The following is an 11,573-nucleotide window of genomic DNA, read 5'->3' as shown; positions in this document are numbered from 1 at the left end:
CAGTTGCCTTTGACTTTTGGCTTGCTTTGTTGGGGACTAAATATTCAACAATTTTACTGATTTGCCTGCATTGACACCATTGTATGAGAATTGAACTGAGCTGGATGATGACATCAGTGTTTTCTCCAGAGTGGCTGTACAGCCGAAAAACATTATTTTTTGTTGCATTATTTTCTTGTTATCACTGTGAAGTTGCTTTGGAACAATCTGTATTGTATAACATGCTATATAAATAAAGGTGACTTGACTTGACTTACCTTAGGTAATCCATAATTGGCACACATACTACACTTAATCTCAATTGTTGCTTCGGCAGTAGTCATCAGCTTGATTTCTGGCCAACGCGTGTCTCATGTAGTGGTAATCATGAAAGTTGGCATTTGCCGATAAGAGCTTTGTCATGAGAAATATCAAAAAGGTCATACACATTTTCTATGTCTATTTAAATGTTTTAAACCTAGTACAATATAATCCATGATGTATCTCTGTCTCTCTCTTTCCCGGAGCCGACAATAAATTTTTCTAGCAAATTTGTTCAGATTTGCATTTGTATGTATAGTAAAAGTTGTTTAGCAAATTTTCAACCACTGAATATTTTCTTTCAACTTTCATGCCTTCTAATCAGCTATTTTATACAGAGTCCTTATTTAACATTTGTTTTTATTTATAAGGTATTTAAATAAATTATTATAATTATAACAAAAATCATTATTTCATAATTTATACAAAGCATATTTGTTAAATGAAAACTATGAAGAGAACAGTATTACATGTAAATATGGCTTCTCATGTAATTCCAGTTGAAACTCCGCCACTTTTGTTGCACACCCCTAGTTGATAAATTGCTGGTGAACTAGACATTCAATAGCAACCAATTTATGTTTTTCTTTGTCTGCCATTTTGGTCTTCGACGTTTAGAATTTTTGTTGTAAAATTTTATAAACTCCGTATAACGGAGTATAACATTGTCATGCCCTGAAAGATACTCAAAAAGCCTCCTAGACTGATTTTAACTAAATTTAAACCAAGATCATCTTCAAAACCAGAAAAAATTCCAGAAAAAGGTTGTGGAGGTTGTGTTGATTGACTAAACTGTATCAACAAAGTTGATGGCATGATGCCAAGCTATATTTGGTGCCAGCAGTACCTGATTGTCAAAAGTGGAACATGATTACTTTATTGTGATTGTTTTTATGGGCTTTCAACCATTTTGACTAAAATCATCAACTAATGTCTTTTAACTACTAATTTTTACAGTTGGTCTGATGCCTCCTCCCCTCTTTGCCTCTGTCATGCTTGGCTCCTTAATTGCTCCTTGCAGCTACATTTGTGATCATTACAATTACAGTTGCTTAACAATTGCCACAACCATAACCCCTAATACTTCAGTTCTGGTTGTATAAATGGATTCTTCAATATTTGGATTCTTACCTCATGGCTACATTGCTGCCATCAATAACAATGGGGCGGAAGTTATTCTTATCATCCACTGATATCTGAGAGGGAGACTCTGACTGGCGAGAGTCAAGTGAGTCAGAGAAACTGCAGGAAGAAGATGAGCCAGAGGATGACGATGATGTGGAAGTGGACTGGGAGGGAGACTGTGTCCCACCCTCATTATCTGGCTTACTGCCTAGTTTCACCAGTTCCCCAAGAATATCATTGATCAGGGCATCTGACCCTAACTTGTTCAGAACCAACCGAACCAAGTCTTCTGCATAGCCGAGCTTAAGGGCAAACTCCATCTTTGTCTGATATTCCCTGAATGTATCCACAGGACCTGGCTCTTGGGGTACCATATTTGGAACCGGTGAATCCAAATCTAGACATGGAGACCAGAGTAGTGGGTGAACTGCATGGATAGACTTATTGCTAAGTGTATCAACAGGAGGATGACTGTGGCTCTGCACAGGCTCACTATTTGGCCCTGAACCTTTCTCTGAGTCATCTTGTGATGAACAACCACAGCTCCTGGTGCAGGGGGCCACATCGTCTCCTGTGTCTGATGAGCCACTGTCCATAATAAGTCCGGTGTCAGTTCCAGTCTGCCGGTCTGTGGCGTTCACATGGAGGTAGTCTAGATCCAGCCCCAGTTCGAGGATGTGGCCTGTTCCATCATCCAGATGGTCTTTCAGGCCCATGAATAAGCCACAGACATCCAGCACCGTTCTGACTGTGAGTCTTGCTGACCACTGTCACCTGTTATTCAGCCCTCAGGTTGCGTTTCTCATGTGAACCTGGAGGAGGAGAGAGGGATACTTTAAGAGACTGCATAGTAATTTAGGGACCAGAGAGATGTGTAAGGTGCTGAACTGCTAAAGAATGCTTGAAGCACATGGGGTTAAAGAGCTCCACTTAAGGACTTGAATTCAGCAGTGAAAGGAATGAGAGAGACAAAAAGTTCTATTGTCTTCACTCTTCACTCATTTAAATGTTTGTCAAGTGAATTAAACATCAAAATGCTATCAGCTTGTTTTTTGTATCCACTCACATTTTAATGTTCATTCATTTCTATATGATGTGTTGTCTGTCTGTGGTATTGCGGGTTATTGCACTCTCCCTACCCCATGCTCCCGCCTTCCCTCTTACTTACCCTAGCTAAAAAAACACAAACAAAATATATGGATATTTATCAAAATATCTTCTTTTATGTTTCACAGTAGAAAGAAAGTCTTACAGATTCTATAGAATTAAAGAATTTTCAATAAGTTTTATGCAAATCATCAAATATCAAATATCAAATCTTCTGCATTAACATCTGCTCTAGCTTGTGTACTTGTTAGCATAAGTCATTTTGGATTAAAGCATCTGCTAAATGAATAAATGTAAATGTACATTTCTTAAACTACAGACATCTACACATTATGACCAGTCACAGTGAATATCGTTGATAATCTACTAACAACCCAGAGGAAAATGTATTGCTCAGTGGTTGCTTTTCCTAAGCTCGGGAGACTAAGTTGTGATTCTCATATATCTCTCATTTTAGTATCGTGTCTCAGATGTTTCTCCTAAAATTCCTCAGGAGAAATAAAAGTACACAACAAATGAGACCTGAGAAATATCTGAGAGAAATTGAGTCAAAACTGAGAATAGGGTGGAAGAAACATAGAACATTTATTTATTGTGTTGCTGAAATCTCTTTAAATACTCTATTCTGTAAAAACATCCTAATTTTAAGGAAAATAACTTTTTTTACAGTAGTTTTCAGTTATTTTAAATTATATTCAAAACTCAATAAAAATGTTAAATAAAATATGTAAATTATCAACTTGATTGATTGATTTTAAGTGTTATATAATTAATGACAAATAACAGTAATTCTCATGTTTTATACAGTATTTATATTATTTATACAGTATTTTTTTCATTTTTCTTAAATTACATACAAATGTATGTAAAATTACAAAAATATTCTGTGCTTAAATATGTAGTTCATTATATTAAAGGTTTAAATGTCCATACTAACAATTTAACATTATTCTTTGTAATTTTAAATTACATTTTATTTGTTTTATATTTAGGTGTATTTTTATATTCAAACATTTTACATTCTGTAATTCTGGATACAAATGTAGCAAACTTTATGTAGCAAACTATATATAGCAAACTAAATATCAAACAATGTATAGCCTGTTTTAATGAGTACAAAGCTGCACTGCTCTCCAGGTTGAAACTTTCAGACCTCTGCCCACACACCAGTTGATCCAAATTGCTTTACAAAGGAATTTGTGAATAGAGGTGAGAAAAGCACACACATAAATTACTTAAGCTCAAACTCCGCAAAAACCACCCATCAGCTTTCACAAACACACTCATGGCATACAGCCATTTAAAAGTTTTGGTTATACTGTTATCTGATCAGATGTGCATTTGTTATTTGGAGTGTGTGAGAGAAACCCTATGCTGAAACATTTGAAATTAGAAAAAGCAGAACATGAAGAAAGGGGTCTGAAAGTACTTGAAAGCATCCCAGCATGCATGTATGGAGAAAACACATTCAAATATGGAAAATGTATAATCCTCAATTTGTCAAATGTGCATGTCTGTATTATGGAAACACCTTGCTGTGAGGTGACAGTATTAACCACTGAGCCATCATCCTGCTGCAAGCACTTCAGTGTTGAAATTAATGACAATACATCTATTATTATAGTGCTCAATAGTTATTGTTGAATTAGTTGAACAGCATTTCAACATTTTCAGTTTACATTGTCCCATACCACAAATGCTATAATGGCCTACTGCAGTCAACAGCTTGAAGTACACTGTAAAATTTGCCAGGAATTTACAGGATTAAATATAATTATTTTTTACGATAAATTACTGTAGTCAGAAATTTACAGTGAAATTTTCATTTACATTTAATCATTTAGCAGACACTTTTATTCGAAGCGACTTACAAATGAGGAGAACAATAGAAGCAATCAGACCAGGAGGAGGGCAACAGTATACAAGTGCTGTAGCAAGTATCAGCTAGTCTAGTATAGTACACATTGCAAGGTTTTTTTTTTTTTTTTTTTTTACGAAGAAGACAAATAGAATAGGTAAGTGCTAGACACTACAACTTGTGAAGTCCGATTTCACACTACGTCTGAGTGGTCCAAATCCAAATCCAAGATGGCAGCTTGGTAGTTTGTCAGTGTTCTTTTGTCTCCCAATATCTTATTACTTCTTTCTTTTACTTTTATTTTTATTTTGTAAAGTTTTTAATTGAATTGTGGATGCCACAAACAAACAAACGTTTTAGCTTTTTTTTTAAACTAACCTAACTATACAGCACTCAGCTCGGCATCACACCTGGATACATTTCTGGCTCAAGCTATCGAGAGTCTGTATGACTGTGTGCAGCGCTTGAGCATCAGTTCATGGGTCTGGCAGCGAAAAGCAGCGGCAACCCGTGAGTAAGCACGGTGCCACACCTGGATCCATATCTGGCTCAAGCTACCAAGTGTGCGCATGTTTGTGTGCTGTCCCTGAGCATTCAGTTTGCGGGCCGGACAGTGAAGAGCAGCAGCAACCCATGCAGAAGGTAGAGCGGGCATCTTCGCAACTTTGGACCCGAGCCCCCTGACAGGGGCTGGTTGCTGTTGTTGTATTGGTGCTATTGCCATTGCATCCTTATCAGGGCCGGCTGCTGGATCTCGCGGCTTGGCCGACATTGCGCTGGGATCCTGGTTATGTACAAAGGAGTCTTGTGAACCTTGGTTATCAAACGTGTGCTACCTCAGGACTCAGCATGGTGCTGTAGCCTACCTCGATTCATACCTGATTCAAGCCGACAAGCTTTTGCACGATTGTCTATCGATGTCTGAGCGTGAAGCCCGGAGTGTTTAAGTCTACAAACTTTTGCTTGTTCGGGAACGGGATCCAAACCTGTGGGAACCTGTCAAGTGTGAGGAGTTTCGGTGCGTGCTTCGATTTTATACACTTATTTGGACTTGGCTGTGGACTTTTCTCGCGAGATATGTGGTTCATAACTATCGGATGTGTGCTCCTTCTGAACACAGTTTTCTGGACACCTTGCCAAGTTTACATCAGTGGTAATGGGTATGTCTTTTTGTGCAATTCATCATCTGTAAACTTTGATAGCAGGACACACTATGGTCTGTCTTCTAATATTGTCATTACTAAACAATATTACCGGTTTTTATACCCTGTGAATCTCATGTATTTTGACCTTAAAGATGTGCTTTAACTAGAGAATTATTGTGTCATTAACATTTATTGTCTGGGGCCGATGAATAGAAACAGAGTGAGTAATACAGTGAAACGAAGGTGCTTAATAGTTCTAATGCTTTTAATGTCTGGGAATGTATCTCCAAACCCAGGACCCAATATTGCTCCAAATGTCAATACTCCAATTAAATTAAAAACAAGATCAGGGCTGAGCTTTATCCATCTAAATACTCATAGTCTTTTGCCTAAATTGGACAATGTATGTATTTGGGTTAAAAATACAAACGCGGAGGTTATAGTCATATCTGAATCTTGGCCTAATAAATCCATCTCAGACAAAGATATTAGTATCAACGGTTATAAGGTTTTTAGAGCGGATAGACCAAAAAAGGGTGGGGGTGTAGCAATTTATGTTAAAGAACATTTTGAGACCACATTGCTACTTTCAGTTTCAATAGCTAAACAGTATGAACTATTAGTTCTAAATCTTTCTGTGACTAAGAACCTTCAGCTAACCATAGCGGGTTGTTATAGACCTCCGTCGGCAACTATTAGTGTTTTACACTCCATAATGGAATTCGTTGGCTAGCTTGAACTATAAGGAATTGATTTTAATGGGTGATTTTAATTTTAATTGGTTGCATGCGACATCTGACAATTTTAAAATGCTTTGTGACAATCTTAATCTTTTTCAATTGGTAGACTCACCGACTAGGCCAAATTTAAAAATCGACTTTATTAGATCTTGTTCTTACAAATGTTTCACATAAATACTCTACAGTTTCTGTATTCGCAAATGACATAAGTGACCATTGTGCTGTAGTGGTGGTTAGGGATGTTAAATTGCCTAAGCAGAAACCAAGAATTATTACTAGACGTTCTATGAAATATTTCAGTGAACAAGCTTTCTTATATGATATTGTTAAAATTGATTGGGATAAAATGTATTTCATATCAGATGTCGACTGCGCTTGGAAATATTTTTATGATAGTTTTATGTTAATTATCAACAAGCATGCTCCTATGAGAAAATATAGAGTTAAATGCGAGGATAATCCATGGTTCTCGACCGATTTGTGTAACCTCTTCCAGGAGTGGGATGCCGCATGGGCCAAGGCTAGACAAACAAATAAAAAATCCGACTGGCTGCTTTTTAGGCAACTTTGCAATAAAGGCACTGTGGCGATCAGAAAGGCTAAATCAGATTATTTTCTTGATAAAACTACAACAATTCCAACTAACTCTGGGCAGTTCTGGAGGAATATTAGGTTTTTAACTGGTAATAAAACTACTACAGCACTCCCTTCATTTATATTGAAAGATTCTATTAAAATCGTAGATAAAAAGCTAATTCTTAATAGTTTTAACTTTAATTTTATAGCATCAGGGTCTTTATCTCAAATAAATAATTCTATAAATCCAGATTTAGAATTTCTCAAAGCAGAACATAATCAGTGGAAAAAGGAATTTGCTTTTGAACAAATTACTTCCCCCGATGTCTGTTCTGCTTTAAAAGAACTAGATGTAAATAAATCGCAAGGACCTGATCATATTGCTCCATTGTTTTTAAAATTAGCGGCTGATTTCATTTCTCCTCCTTTAGCATATTTATACAATTTTTCTCTATTTACTAACAAAATGCCACGGATTTAGAAGTCAGCTTTTGTAGTTCCTCTGTTAAAAGGGGGCGATCCGTCTTTAACGGATAATTACAGACCGATATCCAAGCTATGTATTGTCTCAAAGTTGCTGGAAAAATTATTTAGTGAGCAATTGACACGGTATCTAAATAATCATAATATTCTGACAATGAACCAATCCTTAGATGACAAGAAACATTGTGCTTGTCTGATTTTTCAAAGGCCTTTGGCTCTGTGGATCACAATATATTATTAAAAAGGCTTCGAACGGTAGGATTATCAGAAAATGTAATTTTGTCGTTTACTGCTTACTTAAAGGGAAGAACCCAGTGCGTACAGGTGGAAGGTATTCAGTGAGATCCCTTGAAGGTTGTTAAGGGAGTCCCTCAAGGATCTGTGTTGGGGCCATTATTATTTAGTATATATATAAATTGTCTTGATTTTAATATTGATATTGCTAGGTTTATTTTTATGCAGATGACACGATCGTTTACTGTTCACCTACCTCTAAGCTACAATCTGTTTTTGATATCATGCAAAATAGCTTTTGTGCTTTAAGGCTCGTCTTGAACAATAAAAAAAACTAAATGTATGTTATTCTCAAATTCTAAAACTTCCTCAGAAAATTCCCTCGCTCTTAGAACATTTCAAGGGAGCTTGATAGCATCAGTGACAGAGTAAAAAAAATACCTGGGTATTATTATTGATAACACATTACGTTTTAGTTCGCATATTAACTACTTGAGACAAAAACTCAAGAAACAATTAGGATTCTATTTAAGAAACAAGTCATGCTTCTCATTCAATGTGAGGAAGAAATTAGTGTCTGCTACCTTTTGACCAGTTATAGATTACGGGGATGTAGTTTACCAGCATGCTCCCTCTTATCTTCTTGTCTCTTTGGATGCTTTGTACCATGGTGCTCTGAGATTTATCACTGATTGTAAATTTTCAACACACCACTGTGATTTATACAAAAAGGTTGCTTGGCCATCGCTGAACATCCGAAGAAAAATGCATTGGTATATGCTGATCTACAAAGCTATATTGGGTTATCTGCCAACGTATCTTTGTTGTTTGGTTAAACGGAAACTACAAGGCAATTATACATTACGTTCTGAATCAAATTATAATCTTTGTGTGCCCTTTGCCAGAACTGAGCTTGGTAAAACGTCTTTCAAATATGCTGCAACCTCAGATTGGAATTTTCTCCAGACTGAGTTGAAACTAAAAGAACTGGTGACATGTAGTTATTTCAAAATTTTACTACATAATTTTGAGAGTAAATGAATGGTGTGTAATTGTTTTTAATTGGTTGTATGTTTTATGTCTATATGTACGGTAACTTAATGTATAACTATACTTGCAAACTCAGCTGCCTATCTTGGCCAGGACACTCCTGTAAAAGAGATTTTAATCTCAGTGAGTTTTTTCGGTTACACTTTATTTCGATAGTCCACTTTAAACATTCTACTAACTATAAGTAACTTTGTAACTACATGTCAACTAACTGTCATTAGAGTATTAGTTGACTGTCAGTAGACTGGTAGGTTATGGTTAGGTGTTAGGGTTCGGGTTAGTAGAATAAGTTGAATTGTAGTTGCCAAGTTACTTATAGTCAGTAGAATGTCTGTTGGGGGACCAACAAAATAAAGTTTAAGTAAATATTAATCAGACAGTCTTCAAATACTCTAATGACAGTTAGTTGACATGAAGTTGCAAAGTTACTTATAGTTAGTAGAATGTCTAAAGTGGACTATCAAAATAAAGTGTTACCGTTTTTTCTCCTTGTTAAATAAAGGTAACATAGTATTAATTGGTCAGGTGCTGATGACAAAGATGCGTCTTTAGACATTTTTTGAAAATGGCTAAAGACTCAGATGCTGGAATTGAGATAGGTAGGTCGTTCCACGAGCTGGGAACAGTCCAGGTAAAGGTCTGTGAGAGGGATTTCATATTGTAATATTGTAATATAGAGTGAATTATTTTCCTGTTAACACTGTGAAGCTGCTTTGAAACAATCTGCATTGTAAAAAGCACTATATAAATAAAGGTGACTTGACTTGACTTGATTTTGTGCCTCTTTGGGATGGCACCACGAGGCGCCGTTCATTTGCAGAGCACAAGCTTCTGGAGGGTGCATAAGTCTAAACTAGCGAGTTTAGGTATATTGGTGCAGAGCCAGCGGTTGTCTTGTTGGCAAACATCAGTGCATTGAATAGAGATGCACTATTGGCAGCCAGTGCAAACTGATGAAGAGAGGTGTGACGTGGGCTTTCTCCGGTTCCAACAAGAATCAAGAAACTCCACAGCATAACCTGTTCACAGAGCTGGGTATGCTGGGAACCTTCATAGTACATGCATTGTAGAAATACAGTATGATATTTAAAGAGTGCAGTTAGATATAAGAGAAGTCCTTCTGTGGAATTACTGTGAAAGTCATTCAGTTATTAACTGGAATATACTGTAATTTCACACTAAAATGTTTAACAGTGTATCTAGGCTGTTAAATAAAAGTCAAAGAACATAGAAAAAACATAGACAAATGTTGTAACTATGCTTTTATGACAATGTTTGCAATAAGTGTTACTGTGGACAGAGGAATAACCCTAAACCAACAGTTTGTGTAACACTGCAATACAGTACAGGGCCAGATACAGAAAATGCCACAGTTGTGTGTACAGCTGGCATTTAAGCATAAGAGTGGTTCTAAAGGAAAGGCCAGGAATTTGTTAAAATGCAAAAGGGTCATTATTGCTCATGTGAATGTAACTGTCAGTCACAAGTATAGCCAAACATGTACACACACTGTCTCTACCCCTAAACCTATCCCTTTTTTAACCCTAAATTCAGAGGGAAATGATAGCACAGATGTAGCAGCATCGTTTAAAACTTCTTTTTTTTCTTCTAGAGTTTTAATGCTTTGAGTGTGGTTAATCTGAACATTGTCCAGGACACAACCACTGACAACTGTACTTTTACCTAGTGGTGGGCAGAGCGAGGCTTTGTGGAACACTGAAACAGTTGAAGCAAAAGTGCCGTGTTGAGGCTTTGAAACAATCCAACACCCGTCTCCACTGTGACCCTTAGTGGTCAGAACAATGTAAATGCAACAAAAACCCAGGCCAAACATGCATAAAAACACCTTTTACAAACCTATTGCAATTTTTTTATTTTAAGTCAAATCTATCAAATGTAATTAACTAATCCTCTAATAAGATTAAATAACAAGTGTCTGTATAATATGTGTTCTTTTATCAATTTTCAGGGCTTGTTTTGTTTGTTCCATGGATGGCTCAGCTAAACAGACCAATAAGAGACAATTAACTAATGATTCATTTTATACTACAGTCTAATTAAAATGTCTACAAATGTATGAAACTAATCAGAGATCAGGAAAATCCCATAGACACTTGAACTGCATGATTCATGGATTCACATAAGCCGCTTTTCCACTGTCGGAATACTTAAAGGATTGGTTCACTTCAAAATGAAAATTTCCTTATATTTTACTCATACCCCGATCTCATCCAAGATGTTCATGTCTTTCTTTCTTTAGTGGAAAATAGACAAACGGCCTTTACAAAAAAACACTCCATCTTCAAATTCAAAATCGTCCGGCATCGCTGTTTTACCTTTTTTTTTGTTGCTAAAGGACGTTTGTATTAGTCTTCACACGAGCGCTTTGTAAACACGGGGGCGGTACTTCTGCCTACGTCTAGCGTGACCTTTCCGATCCTTGGCACGTTGCAGAGCAGCGCAAGATGAACAATTTAGTTAAAAAGTATATTAATTTTTAACTTTTTTTTTTTTAAATGACCGATTGTTTTGCTAGATAAGACCCTATTCCTCATATGGGATCATGCAGATCCTCTGAAGCCCTTCGAAGCCCTTTGAAACTGCATTGATTTGGACCTTCAGCCTTTTGGTTGCCATAGATGTCTATGATGTGGAGAAAAATCCTGTAATGTTTTCCTCAAAAAACGTAATTTCTTTTCGACTGAAGAAAGAAAGACATGAACATCTTGGATGAGATGGGGGTGAGTAAAATATCAGGACATTTTCATTTTGAAGTGAACTAATCCTTTAATTATACTTATACTTAATACTTAAAGTTAAGTGTGTGTGTGTGAAGGGGGTTGGGGGCTGGTGGGTGGTGGCGGCTGCTAACTAACCAACTTTTGCTAGGCTGCAGCTGCTGTACAAAGGCGCCCCATGTGTCTGACAAAAAAAAAAAAAAACATTGTTCACCAG

At 36.6% G+C, this 11,573-nt stretch overlaps 1 protein-coding gene across 1 annotated transcript in view; it reads right to left on the bottom strand.

Annotated features, from left to right (window-relative positions):
* Positions 1 to 2,141, bottom strand: part of LOC307124141 (putative ribonuclease ZC3H12C) — a gene marked incomplete at both ends in the record, with an annotated part of 40,169 nt that extends 38,028 nt beyond the window's left edge. The window contains one exon of the mRNA XM_079813180.1: positions 1,432 to 2,141. Coding sequence (XP_079669306.1) covers positions 1,432 to 2,141 — 710 coding nt within the window. The remainder of the gene's footprint in view (positions 1 to 1,431) is intronic.
* Positions 2,142 to 11,573: the final 9,432 nt, after the last annotated feature.

Source organism: Gobio gobio (genome assembly GCF_949357685.1).
Source record: "Gobio gobio genome assembly, chromosome: 3".
NCBI lineage: Eukaryota > Metazoa > Chordata > Actinopteri > Cypriniformes > Gobionidae > Gobio > Gobio gobio.
This window is presented reverse-complemented; position numbering and strand designations above follow the sequence as displayed.